The 19112-nt window shown below is 37.1% G+C and overlaps 1 protein-coding gene across 1 annotated transcript in view; it reads right to left on the minus strand.

Moving 5' to 3' along the window:
• The window catches only part of ATM (ATM serine/threonine kinase), a 122222-nt gene that overhangs the window by 472 nt on the left and 102638 nt on the right, over window positions 1-19112 (minus strand). Inside the window, exons 53-62 of the mRNA XM_036743435.1 lie at window positions 18947-19085; window positions 17202-17284; window positions 15908-16048; window positions 11496-11612; window positions 7549-7698; window positions 4007-4172; window positions 1877-1963; window positions 1685-1799; window positions 644-707; window positions 101-237 (exon numbers count right to left, since the gene is read on the minus strand). Coding sequence (XP_036599330.1) covers window positions 101-237; window positions 644-707; window positions 1685-1799; window positions 1877-1963; window positions 4007-4172; window positions 7549-7698; window positions 11496-11612; window positions 15908-16048; window positions 17202-17284; window positions 18947-19085 — 1199 coding nt within the window. The remainder of the gene's footprint in view (window positions 1-100; window positions 238-643; window positions 708-1684; window positions 1800-1876; window positions 1964-4006; window positions 4173-7548; window positions 7699-11495; window positions 11613-15907; window positions 16049-17201; window positions 17285-18946; window positions 19086-19112) is intronic.

The following is a 19112-nucleotide window of genomic DNA, read 5'->3' on the forward strand; positions in this document are numbered from 1 at the left end:
TAGTGACAAAAAATGAAATTTCACTATGACAGTATAGTCTCAAGAGCCTCGGGAATTTAAAAAATAACACAAGTAAGCCTTTCATTCAGATATTACTCACCCAAGACTTCTGTTACATTCTTGATCTTCTGTATTGAGAGTAGAATTAAGTTCAGTCTCATCTTCTGGCCTCTGCTGTAAATACAAAGCTTTCAAGGGGTTCATGGTCCAATCAAAGAGAGGATCATAGAGCAGGACCTAAATGTAAGGAGAATATGCCTTAGAAGAAGTGTGTGCATGCTAAAACTATATTCAGAAATAGCTAAGGCAGAGAATACGAAAGGAACATAGGCCTGACCACTATTATGGAAACAGAAATAGTAGACAATGACCTGAGAAATGAAAGTATTCATATATATATTAAATGTTATGTTACTGTTTATAATCCTAAAACAGTCCAGAAAAGTTTAATAATAACAGAAGTTTAATAATAATATCTGAACTGATTCGTGATCAACACCAATGCTATCCTAGATAGAAGTAGTGATAATTAGAGGATTCATCTCTATCTGAATCACCACAGTCCACCAGGATGTTATTCTATATGAAAAGGAAGAGAACCAATAAAGATTGCCTTTGCAGTTTACTGCCTGAAAACACGTACCTCGACAATGGTTAAAAGAGTTTCCTGAGAATTTCTCATAACTTCCATGGTTTTCTCACAGCACCTATGAGTCAAACAGAAATCATGAACAAACAAAAAAGTGACATTCTGTCTTTCTACCTCTGCACCCTTGTGGCAGTTGAGATTGCCTGACACTCCCCTGTCTTTGCACAGCTTGGCCTCCCCTGGCCTGGATGCTCTCTCTCTCACTCTGACTCTCCTCTGTTGCCTTTTCCACCACTGCTTCTGCAGAAACAAGAGGGAGGGAGCAGCAGAGGACTTTTTTTTTCTTTTTTTATAGGGTGCTTGGGCCAAAGAATTGGCCCCAAATCACCAAAGTGGTCAAGCTATTGTAGGTAAGGAGCCTCTGGATACTTTGCTAAAGTGGTCGTCAGGAATCTGTTGCCAGCACCATGTTCGAAGTTTTCCCAATGCAGAATCTGTCAGAACTTAACTCTAATGGCAGAGACTGCAAAGCCCCCAGGTTACTGCCATGCCTCAATGAGTAGGACTCTGTAAGGGCACTTCCACAGTGGAGGTCTGTTTAGGCTGGATGAACAAGGCAATAGACAACAGTTGCACAGAAAAACAGAGAGCTCAAAAATGTTTGACAAAAGCTGTGATAGCTTTGGTATCATTCCCCAGATTCTTGATCCCAGTTACCTTCTAGTTGATCGGTCTACCTTAACTGTGTATCTTTGCTTGAAATATTCTGCCTCTGCCTCTTTGATTCCCTAACTCCCTTCCGCTCAAATGTCTAGTGCTCTATTTCCTATAGGAGGCCTTTCCTGATCATTCCTCTCCCACCCCAAGTTGTGGCCCCTTACCCTCAATAAAGCACTCTGTACTTTTCTGGCATTCCCTTATTTGTGTACATGTTGTTTCCCTCTGGTAGCATACGAAGTACTGGACAGCAGGTATCCCCAGCCTGTCATACAGCAGGTGCTTAATTAATGCTTGCTGAATTGAACTGAATCTATCCTCTCATTTATAATAAAGAAAAACCTTCTTAATTTCAGTTACTCCAAAAATAACCTGTACCTTCTGAAGACACCTTCTACACCTGTGATACCCATTCCATCCACAATATCTCTGGTTAGTCTAAAAGGAACTGTTTCTGGGGTAGGAAGAATCTTCCCCTGTTCAAATGCAACACCTAAAAGAAGAAAAATTTGACAGAAGATTATGAACAGTGTTTATGACAACCAAAAGTTTCTGTTTTTTATTACTTACCTAAATCTATATGCACAAGCTCTGCTGATTGCTCATTAATCAAGATATTCTGTACATGTCGGTCCCCAAGTCCAAGTATATAACCAACTGAGGAGAAAAAAAATCTCAAGATGAAACAAATGGCAATTAGGAATACTCTGTTTTATCTATTCCTCTTATTTCTTAAATCAAAATGCCATCAACATTTCTTACTACTAGAGAGGTTAGATCTTTCTTTTATTTTGAATATTTCACAGGAAATAATATAGATAATGACTCTATCGAATCTTATTAATTGTCTCCAAGTATTTTGTGTTATAGAAATCCTAGGGGCACTTTGCTATGCATGTGAAGAATTCAAAGAAATAAGGTAAAGCTTGTATGAAGAGTAAAGTGACATGAAGAAAACAAAGACAAAATTACAATATACTCAAAGACAGAAATTATATAGAAGAAAGCTTTAAATAGCTAAAAAAAACTCTCAAGTCAAATACCATAGACATGGTACCACAGGGTACGAATTTGTTAAAGTTACAACGGATAAAATCACTTAACAACTGATAAAATTATAAAAGCATAAGGTGGCATGTCCTATCACTGGCTATTACATTTTAATGTTATTTTGCTTGGCTGTTTTCAGGAAATGTACATTGTGGGTAGTGTGGGAATATATAGTCTGCATCAAAACTAAATTTATCACTAAAATAATTTCTTATGTCTTAAGAGCACTTCATTTCCATGTATACATTTTAAAAATAAACTCAACTTACAACTGAGTAGGGCAAATTTGAGCAGCTTGAGTTGAGATACCTTTCTAAGGATTCTAAGGTTTTTCTTTATTATAAATGATAAATAAATCATTTACAAGGATAGTTTCAGTTCAATTCAGAAAGCATTAATTAAGCACCTGCTATGTGACAGGAGCTGGGGACACCTGCTTTCCAGTATTTAGTATGCTACCAGAGGGAAATAACAGGAAGGAAACAAGCACCTAGGCACTGTGCCAAGTGTTTTACAAATATTACCTCATTCTGTCCTCACAACTCTATTATCTCTACTTTACATTTGAGAAACTGAGGTAAACAGAGGTTGAGGGACTTCTCTAGGGACTCCAGGCCTAGCTCTCTATCTAATGTGCCTAGTTGCCTTTAGGAAATGAAATACTCTCTTCTTGAAAAAAAAAAAAACCTACGTGGTTCAAATGACCATTATAATGGATAAGAATCTCAGTTCATACTAATTATATAACAAGAAGAAATATTACTTCTGTATGTTCTTAAGGTATCAGGAACAATTAGGCCAAAAGTGTAGTGTGTCTTAAAATGCAGAGATATTAGGGTTGGTTGTCTGCTCAATTTTAAATTCATACTATACACTCTGGTCATTCAGAAGTAAATAAAAATATTATGTATGGGACACCAGACACTAACATATGCATTGCTGCTCCAGCCCCAAAACTGAAAACCTGCTACCAAACATAGAATATTCTTGCACTAACAACGTAGTACGAAATGTTTCATCCGCAAACCTCAAGAGTTTTAAAATTATCTTTTAAATATGGTTGGATTTTTTTGGCTAGGGCAGGGGATTGGGGGTGGGTAGATAGGGGAAAGAGGGATTCAGATTTGACTTCATCAGTGTAAGGAACTTCGAATATAGAAACTAAAATTTTTCCACTGATGCAAATCAGCAACTCATTTGCATTTTAAAATTTTTGGGAAGTGCCTGGAATGCTGATGTTGAGTTACTTGCCCATGGTCATATAGCAAGTTATGTGTGGAAGGTAGGACTTGAACTCAGATTTCTTGATTTCAAGGCTAGTTCTCTAATGGACAATTAATGGACATGTTTCTATAACAAATAAATAACTACCACCAAGCCTATTTTCCTACCTACTGGTCAAAGGTTAATGGTCAAATGCTTATAAAACATGACAAGTTTTATTCAGAGCTGGGCAGATTTTCCCCTGCAATGGCTCCAAAGGGCACACTATTGTACCGCGTGAAGTGGGAGAAACAAAGAGGTTGACTATGAAAAATCTTTGTCAAATAATGCAGATAAGATATATCTCCCCACAATCACAGCTTGTCAAGGGAAAAAGCACTCACCACATTTAAAAGAGCTAAGGTTATTAAGTATTTAAAAGATTACCAATAGAAGAAGTAGCCACGCTGCGAGTATATGCCAATCGCTTTTCAAACCAAACTGCTGGGTCCAGGAATTTTTCCATGCAAAAGTAGCGGAAGACTGGCTGAAAGTTTTGGCAGACATCCATGAAGGCTTCATACTTTTCTTCAAAAGACTTCTTCTGCATGTCCTTTAAATAAAATGCCAAAGCATTACTACCAAAAAAAATGCATCAAGTCCTACCACAGGCATTTGTTGCTAAATTGTTTTTCAGTTGTGTCAGACTCCTCGTGACCTCATTTAGGGTTTTCTTGGTAAAGATATTGGAGTGGTTTGCTATTTCCTTCACTGGCTCATTTTATAGATGAGGAAACTGAAGCAAACAGGATTAAGTGACTTGCCCTGGGTTACACAGTTATTAAGTGTCTGAAACTGCATTTGAGCTCAGGTCTTCCTGAACCCAGGCCCAAGCAGCCCGTTGGGGCACAGGACTCTACTAGGGACTGAGAGTGGGGAAGATAATCCAAAACAGAAAGCCTTATAAGAAATTACACTCTTCTACAATTTTTGTATTTGAAAATTAAGCTGATAGCAATTGTTCCTGCTATAAGTGTGACTAAAAAGATGGCACTGGACATATAATCAGAAGTTCCAGGTTGAAATCAGACTCCAGTTACATAACTGTGGGCAAGTCAGACTGTCTCTGAACTAATCCTGGAATAAGCAGACAAATGCAGGTCCTAATGAACAATAGGGCTCTTTCCACTAAGCCATAAGACTGCTTCTGTGCACTAAAGTATCTCACAGGATTTTTACTAGAAAAGACCAGCATAAACTGTGAAGCACCAAAGAAATAAAAACTACTGTCATCATAACCAAGAGTCACTTCCAGCAAAGCCTGGTCCCTTTGTTCTAGTGGCTGCAGCCAAGGGAAAGGTCTGTTTTCAGTACCTACAATTTGTCTCAATTTTTTTCCCCTCAAAATTCTCAAAAGAGAAACACCGCATGCCTGATGAATGTACTAAAGCTCTTCATTTCTGAATATACCACTACCAACCCATCATCCACAGAGTATAAATTTTGAGCTGTTTTCCAATAATGGTGATCCAATTTTATTGCAGGGATGGTATAGCAGGAAAAAACAATGGACCTGAGGTCAGGCTCTGTCACTTACTGGGGTACACGACTCTGGACTAATCACTCCACCTCTCTAAGCCGCAGCTGCTTCATTTATAAAATGGAGATAGTACTATTAGCACCACCTACCTCATAGTTTAGTCTCCCATACAAATATGTAAGGGAATTAAATAAAAATATGCACAAAGGGATTTGTAACTGTAAAGTAATTTATAACCTACATTGTTAGTAGTGATGTTACCTTTGGTGTTTCAGTTTTTTGTAACTCAGTCCCTTTTGAGAAAGGGCTAGACAGTTTGTAATGCTATCATCAACAACAGGTGGCCTTTAACTTTATGAAGCTCTATCTATCTATCAGATCTATCTATCTATATCTCATTTGGTCTTCATCATAATGCTATGGAGTCAGCATTCTTCATTTTACAGATGAGAAAAATGAGGCTTAAAGCTGAGAAGTGTCAGATGTGTGATTTGACTCCAGGTCTTCCTGGTCTAGCACATTTTCCATTACACCATACTGTCAGAAGAGATAAAAAACTAACCAGCTTATGGTAGGCTACAACTTGCACCATATATCATATCATTAAAATTATAGTTGTACTGAAAAATACTCTATTGTGACTACCTTTCACATGGCTGCGTTGCATTAAAAACTAGAAACAAAGAGGCTCTTAAAATGAACAAAGGAAATTTTAGAAAATATAAACTGGCCAGAACTTTACAAAAATTCTAAGCTAAATAAGATTTCCTTTAGTATAAATTTAAACTACTTAGGAGGAAAATGCTTTTATATATTAACAAGTTATGTTATCAGCCCTATTTACATAGTCCCCTGTTCACAGCACCAATTTTTGATTCCTACATAGAAAGGCGCCTCCACTTTGCTATAGTTATTGAATCACAGAATCTGAGAATGTGAGTGCTTAATGTGCTTCATCACACACACATAAACACAAATATATATGTATATACATGTACATAACTACATATCTTTACAAGTAGATCTCAATACATATTAGAAATAGATCATATGAACAATTTCCTTCCCACTCATCCCCCACACTCAATAACCCTCTCCCAAAACAAGACATGCTCAAAACAAGAGACTTCTTAATAAGCCTCTAATGAATACCAAGACTGGCTTTCCATTCTCTTCCTTCTGTCCCCATTTCCTTTAGAGTTTGAAAAGCCTGTGAAATAAATTAGTCCATAAATATGAAGTTCAAGTTGTCTTATCATCACTGGAATTGCTACACTTCTGATGAAAAGCTTCGGTATTCAAGCATGGCCCCAAAGAAGAGACATGAGAAGATACCTCCAATCCCACTTCTTTGCAGAAGGGAGAGGTCCACGGATGTGGAACACTGCATTTATTTTCAGACTTTTAAAAATGTATTCATAGGTCTTGCTGATTCTTCCTCTTTTTTCTTTTTTTTTCCTTAAAAAATATTGTTGTGTGAGATGGCTTTCTGGGAGGCAGAGGGAGAGGAATACTGGGAAAAATTTTGGCGATATAAAAACAAAAGATCAATAAAAGTTTACTTTTAAAAAAGGTTCAGTATTATAGTCTGTTCTCTATGCCCTTCAAGTTGTACTTACTCTAACATTTTAGCTGACACCTTTAACTAAGTCCATAGGAAACTACTGCACTCAAATGTCTTCCCGTCAACTTCTATCCATCAACTTTCCTTCTACCAAATCAAAGCCAAAAACTGAAGGGCCAAGCTACCAGGTGCCTAGGGGGCTAAGGATGGGGTACTGGCAAGGACCTAAGATAGGAAGAGGCTTTAAACCGCAAGTTCTTAACCTACAGTCTAAGAACTTGTCTTTCTGATATTTGGATAACTATTTCAATATAACTTTGTATTTTATTTTGTAAATTTACAAATATTATTCTGAAACGGCATCCACAGACTTCACCAGACTGGCAAAGGGACCCGTGACACCAAAGAGCTTAAAAGCTCTCAGTTTAAACCAAAAGCCTTCCCAGCTGGATGAGGTTGGTACTGTGTTTTCTTTTGGTGGTGGATAACAGTCTAGACCTGTGATTTCTTCAGTGGAGTAGAACACTCATTATAGCAACTCCTTCCATGAAAGCCAATTAGCAATTCATTTATAGCTGAAAATACTGGAAAGCTTCCAAAGATACTGCAACATTAGGTAATGGAGCCAAAATCTGTCAAGCCCAAGTTGTAGATCTTGCCAATTCTCAAGAAGGCCCTGCATCCACTGGTGCCTCTTGGTGCTTTGTAAAGCTTAAGAATCAACCTTACCTTACTTTACTGTCATACACAGATATTTTCATTGTGATATCACATATCTGAAGGTATTCTGTATATTAAAACATTTTTAATTACAAATAGGAATGTCTGAAATGTACTACAAGGCAATTTTACAACAGTCTCTGAGATTCTGTGATTGTGACTTACCATCATTTTCTTTTGGCATTGATAAGCACTAAAGTCATTTGGCCTATATCTTTTATGAGCTCCATCTTCATTATTAACAAGAAATTCGCCAATGGGCACTGTCCCTGTACACCATTCAAGGACGCCACTTCGCTGAGAAAGGGGAACCACCTGTGGTTGTAGAAAAGATATCTTTTACATATGGTAAGGCTCTTTGGCAAAAAAGATACAGTTTGCAAATGATAAGTTTGCAAAACTAGTCCACACAGTGATGTCTATGTGCACAACTTTCCTTACAAATAAGATGAAGAGTGGTACAGTGGGAGAAGTGTTAGCTCTGAGGTCAGAGAACTGAGGATTCAAAACCCGCCTTGGATGCGTACTATCTGTACGACCTTAGGCAGATTACTTAAATTGCCCACGCCTCAGTTTTCTCGATTGTTTAATGAGGGTGTTGGACTAACCGGCCTCTGAGATTGCCACTAACTCTAGAGCTGTGATCTGAGGATCTTATAAAAACTATAATGAAGCAGTAATCAGCAAAACTATTTGGTGCTGATGAAAAAAAGGAGATCAGTGGAACAGACTAAATAAATGAGAAAGGTAAGCAATCAAAAAAAGTAGATCAGTGTTTGACAAACTTAAGAAAACGAATTACTTGGGGAAGGATTCCCTTTTTGACAATAACTGCCAGAAAGATTGGAAAAGAGTGTGACAAAAATTAAGTCTGAACCAGTACCTTACCTCATACCCTACAAGAATCTTAAAATAAATTCGGGGTCAGAAAACAGCCCCAGTGTAAAAAAAAAAAATCAGAGTTGAGTGAAAGTATCTTTCACAACTTTGGCCAGGAAGGGAATTCTTACTCAAATGATAGATAGAAGAAAAAACTATAAGAAGCAAAAAGCCAGTTTCTATTATGTAAAATTTTAAAAGTATGTGCATGAAGAAGTAATGAAAACAGATGAAGAGAAGCTGTTAAATGGGAAAAATATTTGCATCAAATATTACTGACAAAAGTTTGATATCCAAAACACATAGAGAAATGCCAAATCTGTAACACCAAGAGTCATTCCCCAATAAGTAAGCAGCCAAAGCATGTGAATGGCCATCAAAAGAATTGCAAACTCTAAGCAACCATTTAACGACATGCTCTAAACCACTAACTGCAAGACATATCCAAATAAAGCTCTGAAGTTCCAACCTCCACACTGGCAAAAATCACAAAGACCATATTACCAGTTAATGTGAGCTATGAGAAGCAATGCATACTAATACACTGTTGGTAGAACTGTGAAATAGTTCAACTACTCTGGATATCAGTTTGGAATTTTATGCAAGGAAAATGACTAAAATATTCACTCCCTTGGACCCATCAATCATACTACTGGGTATATACTGCAATAGAGTCAAAGACAAGGAAAAAAAAAAGGCCCAGCATATACCAAGATATTCGTTATGGCAGCCAAGAAGTAAATATAAAGTAAGTGCCCACCAACTGGGGAATGGCTGAAAAATTAAACAACTACAGTAATGAGTATAATGCAATTTTATTTCACAGAAAATAATGATTACTATGAAAAACTCTAAGAAACATGGAAACATCTTTGACATGGAATGAAATAAGCAAACCCCAAAACATATATACACAATGAAAACAACGTGAAGAAGAAGTACAACTCTTAAGTAGCTGAAAAAACAAGCCAAGGTCCCAGACGATAGGAAATATTAAATATACTTCCAGCCACTTGGTATAGAGGACGGGGACCACTGTGGCAGAAGGCTATATACATTGCACCTGAGAAAAAGGTGACAATTTCCAGTCCTATGGATAGCTCCATTTAGGATTCCTGTCGTTATGAATCATAGTCTTCCTTAATCAAAGCTCCTTTACACCTGGTCACTACAAACTGTCTTGGCCACCCTGTGCCAAAATCATTGTGCATTTATTTGGTGTATACTTTATATTTACTTTCCTGTGAAAATGTTTCATCTCCTTAGGAGAATATAAGCTCCTTCAGGGCAGGGCCTAGCACACTTTTGTAACTGTAATCATAACAACAAGTGTCTGATACAAAATAGGTGCATAATAACGGCTTATTGATTTTCAGATGAAGTCACCATACTGGATATTTTTGCTTGGTTTTTTTTTTTGTTTGTTTTAAAAAGGAAGTTTCCAGCGGGTGGCAGTGCAGGGTAGAGGAAGGGGCATGTTCCAAAATGTGACCCTAATATAGAAGACAAAAGTAATCAAAAAAAAATTTTAAAAGGGAAGAAAAATATGCTGGAGTTAGACCATAAAGGATTTAAAATGACAAATGGAGGCATTTGTGCTTTACCTTACATCAAACAGAGAATCACTGAAGTTTCCTAAGAATGAGATTGATCAGACCTATGCTTTAGGAGTATCAATTTAATAGTTATGTGTAATATGAATGACAGGAAAGAATGGAGATAAGGAATATTAATTAGGAGAACACTGCAATACTCTAATTGACAGGTAATGTGGGCCTTAACTATAAACTGATGGTTTTTTGAGTGGAAAAAAAGGAGTCAGATGTAAGACTTTGTGGAGGGAGAATTGACAATTGGCAAAGACTTGGGAATTGATTGTATGTGAGAGTAAGAGAGAGGGAAAAGTCAAGGATAACTTAGAGGTTGCGAATCTATATGAATGGAAGAACTGTGGTCACCATGACAGAAACAGAGAAATTAGGAAAATGGGCTGGTTAGTTAAGTTTTGGACATGTTCATTTTGAGAAGACTGCATAACCTACAGGTAGAGAGAGATATCCAGGCAATAGTTGGTGATGAAGAACTGAACGTTAGGAGTCAGATAAGGGTGATGTCTATTTGTTATGAATGACTGTCATAAGGAAGCAGTGTGCTGCAGGAGACAGAATACTTAGCTAAGGGGGAAGGGAACAGAATTCTGGCTCTGGTGGAATCACTAACAGGCTATAAGAATTTGGTCAAGTCCCTTTCTTTCTCTGTATCTTAGTTTCATCACTTGCAAAATGAATAGATTGGATTAAATGATTTCCAAGGCACCTTCCACTCTAACACTGTGTAATCTATGAACATTCATTCAACACGTACTTAATAAGCACCTGTTGTTAAGGTCACTGGAGAACATAAAAACTGCAATAGTTCAGGTAAAACATAAGAAGCCACTGCAGGGTTAGTGGAAACACTAAATGAAAGGATAGGTATAACCAATGTTATGGAAACAGGCAAGATTTGGCAACTAATTGGATGTGAGGGTGAGGAGGGGGTAGAGACAGATGAGTCAAAAATGACTCCAATTTTGAAAACCTAAATGACTGAACTGCACTTAACAGAAATAGCCAAATTTAGAGGAAGTTTTTTTCAGATGACATTTCATAGTAGATAATGAGTCCAACAGAAGAACATAATGAGTTCTATAGAAGATAATGAAAAGTTTTATAGAAGAAGACAATGAGTTCTGCTGTGGACATGTTGAGTTTGAAATGCCACAAGGAGAACATGGTGGAGAGGTTCAAAAGACAGTCAGTGATATAGGACTACCCTCCAAGAGAAAGATTAAGCCTGTATATGTCAGTAAAGAAGTTATCTATGGGAGAGAGAAAAGACCGCCAAAAAGGCAGGAAGAAGATTGGGAAAGAGATGTGCCAATGAAGCCAAGAGAGAATAGAGTATCCATAAGGGGTGGCCAACAGTATAAAAAGGCGCAGAGAGGCCAAAGGGGGATAAGCACTGAGAAAACGCCAATGGATAAAATAAAATTTATAAATAAAATGGCACATATGCTTTAAGATATGGGCAAAATGAGGGTACAGGGTGACAAATCAGATCATTTCCTCTTAATGATTAACTATTGCTATTTTCTATGATTAATTAAAAAAAAACCAAAGGAATCTCTATTATATGAAAGTGACATCTAGCATATCTGTTGTGGTAAAGTATAAGCAGCAAAAAACTTTTACCTTATATGTGCAAATGGTCAATTTTCTCTTTCTCGTATCAGTGTTTCTCTGGAGTAACATATTACACATCTGGAAAACTTGCTGCATCACTGCATCTTGACGCAAGTCATCTCGACCCTTTAGAAAAAGTAAACGCACATGTTACTGAAGTATATCTTATTTTGTTAAAATGATGCTCCTTATAAGAAGGAAGATGAAAAAACTGGCCTGAGTTCTTCAAGCAATTGATATTGAATGCCATCTTTTCCAGAACAGACCAAAATTTAAGGCAGACGTACTTAAAACAAACAAAAAACCCCAAACAGCCATTTTCTCTCTCTGTGGTACTTGCTAATCAACTACTAGAAATTTCTGAAAATGAGGCTGAGAGGACTGTTTGTTGACCTCTAATTCTCCTTAGCTTTGTCAGAGACTTTAGGGAATTACTATCAGCTTGGACAGGGTGGTAATTGCCACCTTCTGGAATCTTCTGCAAATGAAGAAAATCTCTTAATATGAATTCAAGAACATGTAATTAAAAAAATGTTTAAATGGATCACTTAAAACCTAAAGTCTGCTTTTCTCCTTCTCTTCCTTATTATACCTTCATGCCTTCCTGTGGGAGAAATGCTAGCAGTGTCTAGTAGCTTCACTAGTCAGCTAATATAACTGAGGTCTTTTGGAAGTCTGCAAACACAATTATCATAATCTATTTACACACAAAAAAGTACATCAATTCTCCAAATATGCTGACTCAGCCTTCTTGCTGACTCAATAGTTAAAAAATAAAGACAACTCCAAACAAGAAGTTCCACAATTCAATTCAAGAAACATTTATTAAACTGCCTACCAGGGACTGTGCTAGGAATAGGGATACAAAGACAAAAACCAAACACTCCCTGCAAGCAAGGAATCTGCATTCTTATCTGTATTCAAGCATAAAAATAAGTACATAGAAAATGTGCACAAAATAATTTCATGGGAATGAGGCTAAACCTAAAAGACCAAACCTTGGGGTACTCGGATTGAGCCTTGCAGAGAAAGAGCCAGAGATTGTGAAAGTTGGACTGAGGAGGGAAAGTGTTACAAAAATAGAGATAGCCTGCACAAAGGTCACAGAAGTGGGAAGTGGAGCAGCATGTAATAGGACAGCAAATAGGCCGATTTGATTAGAATATAAAGTGCATAATGTATGATCATCCTGGAAAGACAGGTTAAAAGAAGAGCTTTAAACAAATCACCTTCCTTTCCAACTTTATTATACACTCTACTCCTTCCCCTACTTTAGGCACCAACGACTCTGGTCTTACTGCAGTTTCCCATCCATGACTCTCAATTCCCCTCTATAAACCTCTGCACCAAACCTGGAATCCACTTTCTCTCTCTCTCCTCACCTCTGCTTCTTCTAATTCCTTGTTTCCTTCAAAACTCCTAAGTGCCACTTTCTGCCAGAATCTCTCCAGTTATTTGTCCTGTCTTGTCCCTCCCATATTATCTTTTTTTTTGTATAACTTTGCAAATATTATTTAATTATCTGTTGACTCTACTGACAGAATGTAAACACCTTAAGAACAGGAACTGCATAATTTTTGTCTTTGAATCTTTAGCCTCTAGCAGGAGTTCCTGGCACAAAGTAGACACTTAAATCACCTAATCCCACTAGAAACCCTTTCTCTTCTCCCACATAAACAAAAACAAGTAGCCAAAAGATGGGGAAAAACAATCTCTCCAAGTGTTATGAGTTTTGTGTCATGAACTTGAAAATATCGACAGATGATGGCATGCTTATCAAATTTGTGTATGACCCAAATCTGCGAAGGTTAGTTTGATAAGAGAATCAAAATTGCAAAAGGTTTTAACAGGCTAAACAAAGGGTAGGATCTAATAAAATGAAATTTAATAGAGCTAATGGTAAAGTACTTCACTTGAGCTTTAAAAAAATCAATTGCCCAAGTTTAAGATGGGGGATGGCTAGGCACCAATTCATGAGAGAAGGACCTGAGGCCTTTTAAGTGAGCTATAAACTTCATATGAGTCAGTAGGGTGACATGGCAAGCAAAAAAATGAATCTGAGAAAACAAGAAATCAAGTGGGTACCCACTGCTTGGGTAATAGCAAAACAAGCTACAGCAGATGAATGCAACAGCATTTACTACACCCTAAGAAAAACAATTTAGAGGAGCTTGGGAAGATGAACTGCTGCAGTGAGGAACAAAACTGGTACAACATTCAGTCTTACTACAGTAGTATAAATACAAACACCGAGAGGTAGCCAGCTGGGATGAAGTTTAAGGACCAATACTGGCCCAAGAGAATGGGTGATGAAGAATACTTCTCAGGCACAGGATTGTAGATCTAGAACTGGAAGAGACCGCTGAGGCCTCCAGTCCAGTATTTCCTTGTTTAAGAGATTTTTTAAAGGACCACCCTGAGATCCAAGGATTACATGCAGGTAAACAGCAACCGGAGAGGCACCTGAACCCAGGGCCTCTTACTTCAGAACCAGCACTCTTTCCAAGTGCCACAGTACTTCCTGTGGGGAATTCTTGACATGCCATCAGATATTCCCAATGTGTTAATTTTAGTTAATTTTTTTTCTGTGGTGTAAGGGAGGTTTCACTGGGAAGAAGTTGTATAAAATAACAAGAAATAAGTGATGTAAAAACAAAAGGTATCAAAACTTAAAAAAAAAAAAAGCTAATGCAACCTTGGGCCACGTTAACAGAACTGTCCAGAATGAGAGAGACACAAGTTCCACACCAGGAACACTGTTTCCATTTTTCAGTACAACCCTTTAGGAAGAACATTAACAAAATGGAAATTGTCCAGAGGGTCAACTACTTTGTCAAAGATAATTGTTCTGGCATGACCCTATGATTCACAAGCTCATGGATTCAGAGATCTAGGGTTAGAAGGAATCCCAGATGCCATCTAACCTACTACCTTCATTTTACTGATGAGAAAACTGAAGCCTAAGGAAGTCAGATGACTTGCCAAGGTGAAATAGGTCCTAAGAAATAGAGCAGATACTTGAGCCCAGACTCTGAACATGACTACAATCCAACAGACAGCAAAATCCTTGAATGCTACCAAACCAAATTAAAATATAATTGGGAAATGTTTAACAAAATAGATAAAAATAAAGTAAGACATAGATGATGTTAATGTGGTGGGTTTATAAGTCAATATGCAGCCAGTAGGAACAATATTTATTTGAGTTTGATACCACTGGTCTACACTAATGGCTACCACTTACTGCTCAACCCTTTATAATCTGCTTCCTTCCTCATTCTACTATAATTGCTTATTCCAAATTGCTGAAAGAACTCTAAATTAGAAAACCTTCAGTTTTTATGACACTGCTCTTTTATGGTTTTCTGTGTCTTCTTAGAGCTAGGTAGCAAAACAGATAAGAGTGGTGGGAGTGGAGTCAGCAAGATTTGAATTCAAATACTGCCTCTGATATTTATATGTTGTGTGACCCTGGGCAAGTCATTTAACCAATACTTGCCTCAGTCAACTTAACTGCAAATTAGGGATAGCACCTACCTCTCAGGGTTGTAAGGATCAAATAAGATATTGCCTTCCTTCTTTCCCATTCCTTTCTTCTTCCTTTTTTTTTCCTTTTTTTCCCCCCTTCCTTTCTTCCCTCCTGCCCTTTCCAATGCTTTTTTGTTTCCTGCATTAGTTGCTTTTCCTAACCCTGGGGGCAGATATTCCACAAGCTTCCTTTGACCTTTTCTCCCTACTCTTTTCCTTAGTGATCCCTATCCCAACACATGGCTTCAATTATCATTTCTATGCAGGTAACTTCTAAATCTTTATCTCTATCCCCAACTTCTCAGAACTTTAGTCCTATGCTTTCAAAATACTGCTAGACTAAATATTCACACTAGATGTCTTCCTGGTATCTCAAACTTAATATGTCCAAAGCTGAACTCATCACGCTCTTTCCAAACCCAAATCTCTTCCTACTTTCCTTATTTCTTTTGATGTCATGATCATTCTCAAAGAGCCCAAACTTAAATCATATAGTCGTATGTGATGGGTTGATATTCAATTAAAATAAGGAAAACTTTCCTAATATAGGCCCCAAAGTGGAAATGGACAACTGGGGAAGTTTTTTTTCATCATTTTTATTTAATATTTTAGTTTTCAACATTGATTTCCACAAGATTTTGAGTTATAAATTTTCTCCCCATTTCTACCCTTCCCCCCATTCCAAGATGGCATACATTCTGATTGCCGCATTTCCCAGTCAGCCCTCCCTTCTTTCACCCCACTCCCCGCCCCACCATTGAAGTTTTTAAAGGCAAAGCTAGACAACCTCTTGTCCTAGGGATTCATTTTTAGGTATAGGTTGGGCTACATGATCTCTGAGGTCCCTTCACAACACGAGGATGCTGTAACAACATAGAAATCAAAGAACCTACCTTGACGAGCTGTCTTCTCTCTCTGCCATCTGACCCTACACAATCTATTATTTTAGGTAGATTCAGGCCTCCTGCTAAACGAAATTCTTGCTTGAATGACTGTATAGTCACCAGATTTTCATATTCCCCTGTAGGGTCAACCTGGAAAATTTCAAACACAAGAATGAGAAATCAGATTCACAATATTAATAAGCCAAAAAATAAGATATGTTACCAGTAAAAAAAAATGGTTTTGATATCAAACAAGGAAAGAAATGGTATTTGGCTGCATGAAAAAGTCAATTGCTACAGACAACTTGGATAGCCACTGTCTGTCTTACCTGGTTGGAAGAGTTAGAATAGGAGAGTTTTAATTAATTACAAAGAGATGCCATAAAAAGTCTACTTAGATCACCAAAAAGTAATCTCAAATTGAAGTCTATGTATAATCCAGTATTATTATTTTTCACTCATTATAGTTTTAGCCTGTTTTTAACAGAAAAACAAACAGGAACTCGAATTATTTAGAAGGGAAAAACCATGGCAAAATAAGGCTAGAGAAATGTTACAAGGAAGGTAGGGGAATTTTCTAAATTAGTACTATTCAATTTTGCTTTTTTCAAGTAAGCATGAAGCTGGATAACACAGCTGGAGTAGCTGGGAAAATATTAGATAGTGGTTAGTTAAGAGTACTTAAAGTGTTGCCAAAGGTTCAAATCAATTAATCTCAGAGGCAGGAAAAGTAAGAGTTTGCAGAACGGTACACTAAAAAAGAGCAACTTATCTTCCCCTTTCAACATAGTTACCAAAGAAGCAGGTTATCATTCTGATGACCTGGCACCCAGAGGACTACACAAAAGGATTTTTACTCCTGAATGCCCAGTCATAGTATAGTTGGCCATCAGTCTGTCCAGAGGCTATTCAAAATCATTATTCTAACTTTTATCCCTATTCATTTGAGGCTATTAATTTATTGTTTTGGGGTTTTATTAGAGAAATGCTGTATTATGAGGTCCTAACAGTTTTTAAAAACATAGCAAAACTATTTAAAAGCAAGTTCCTTAGGAAATCTGAAACTAAGTCTGCTACTGGCACAGGGGATTGTAAATTCCTATCATCAGGCACACAAGTCTCCCTTCATGAAATCAAGAGGATGAGTAGAGATGAAAGAATAAAATGGAAGAAAAAAACCACGGAATACTTTAGAACATTGTAAGGTAAAGATCAATTTAAAAAATACACTTTAAAATAACCCAAATTTAGGCCAAAATTATTTGAAAGAGAAATAATTAACATCACACATAGCTCTAATTACCTTAATTTCCATGGTGGGAACAACAACGTCGTCTAAGTTCTTTAGTCTAGTAATGGGTTGGTCTGCAGGAATATTTATACCTTCTGTATTTAAAATAAGGATATTTTTAGTGAGAACTATCTATACGATTCATTGACAACTTGATAAGTGGGGTTGCAGGCAAACCAAGAATAGTAGATGTGTTCTAGTGGCCATATATCAACCTTTACCCCAAATCTATATAGGGTAACCCTTGTCCACAATCTCTATTAGCTCAAAATCTGAATGGATGGAGCACTGTCCCTGGTCTCACCCCTGACCTGGAGTTCCAAGGTTATATAGTTGATATAGATAATATGGTCCTCTCAGATGACACCAATCCAAGCTGTCAACCTTTCCCACCATAACCTCCCTCCCCTATCTTTTAATTAGGCTAGAATCCACCTGTGAGTATAAACTGTAACCTCTACAGTATGCACAAGAGCATCCATAATAGGTGCGTGATGCATTATTTCAATAATACATTAGTGGAAGGAGTACATCAGTATTGTGTGTGTAACATATATGCTATGGCAGTGTGCTATGACAAAAGGAAGTAGCAGTGAGCCTATATATCATTAAGGAAACCCCATCTATATCCCTAATCTTATATTAGGTAAAACAGTAATGTTTTGGATGAACTGCAAGAAATTAGATAAACTGGAAACCTTTTAACAGTTAAAAAGAAATAACATTTGGGCAAAAGGGATTAATCTATAAAGAAAATGAAAATGATAAGCCTGTAAATAGAGGCTATATAACCAAACAAAATAGTCTACAAATGTTTAGAAAATAGTATTGAAGAAGACGGATTTTGTTAATGCTTAAAAATTTAGCACTTGGGGCAGCCCTGGAGTTAGGAGGACCTGAGTTCAAATCTGGCCTCAGACACTTGACACATGTACTAGCTGTGTGACCTTGGGCAAGTCACTTAACTCCAATTGCCCTGCCCCCCAAAAAAAGTTTAGCATTGATGGGAACGGGGGAGAAAGTGAGAGGATTTTTTTTTTCCCCTAACTTAGTCACAGTACCTGGCACATAGTAGGTACTTAATAAAAGTTTACTGACTGGCTGGATGAACCTGTAATTATGTTTTTTTATATCTGATTTCTAAAAAGGCTCTCATCTAAATAGTAACAGGAAACTGTTAATCAGAATACTCACAACCTTCAATTTTTCAATAACTGATTATAGTAGTTTACGGATTATCTAGGCCCTCTGCTTCTTTCCTACCTCTGATTTATTTCACTACACATGAATATTTGTACCAGAGCAATACTGGGAGAAAAAAAAGATTAGACACAAATGATACTATTTTGTTAGTTAACAGATCTATTAAAACCTCTTAAACATGTTGCCCACCTCTTAATAGAAAGGTGATGGACTCAAGGGTAGAGTGAGACATAATTTCTTTGGACATGGTCAATGTGAGAATTTGTTTTGCTTGATCATACATGTTTGTAACAGGGGTTTGCTTATCTTACTTTCTTAATGAGGGGGAGAGAAAAAACCAGAAAATGCATAGGAAGGTCAAATTTGTAGGATATGAATACATTTTTCTGTTATCTAAAGATTTCAATTATTAGGGCCTTCTTTATTTCCCATTAACATGGATAACTGAGGGTTGACTGTATTTGATTTTGAACATTTGCATGCTTGTGTATACTATTAACACATAACTGCAGAAAAAATTATTGAACCATGTCAGTAGGCTTTTGAATACATACTTCTCTGAGTTTTCCATGGACTGGCATCCATATTTGCTAATATGATATAAGCATCACAAAGTGCCTCCACATTTCTGACCATCTTAGCTCTTCCACTTTTGATAATACTTATTATGTTGTTTGCAGCCTCCATTCGATCCTAATTTTTTTTTTAAAAGATTACTGT

Source organism: Trichosurus vulpecula, chromosome 2, assembly GCF_011100635.1.
Source record: "Trichosurus vulpecula isolate mTriVul1 chromosome 2, mTriVul1.pri, whole genome shotgun sequence".
In the NCBI taxonomy this organism is placed as follows: domain Eukaryota; kingdom Metazoa; phylum Chordata; class Mammalia; order Diprotodontia; family Phalangeridae; genus Trichosurus; species Trichosurus vulpecula.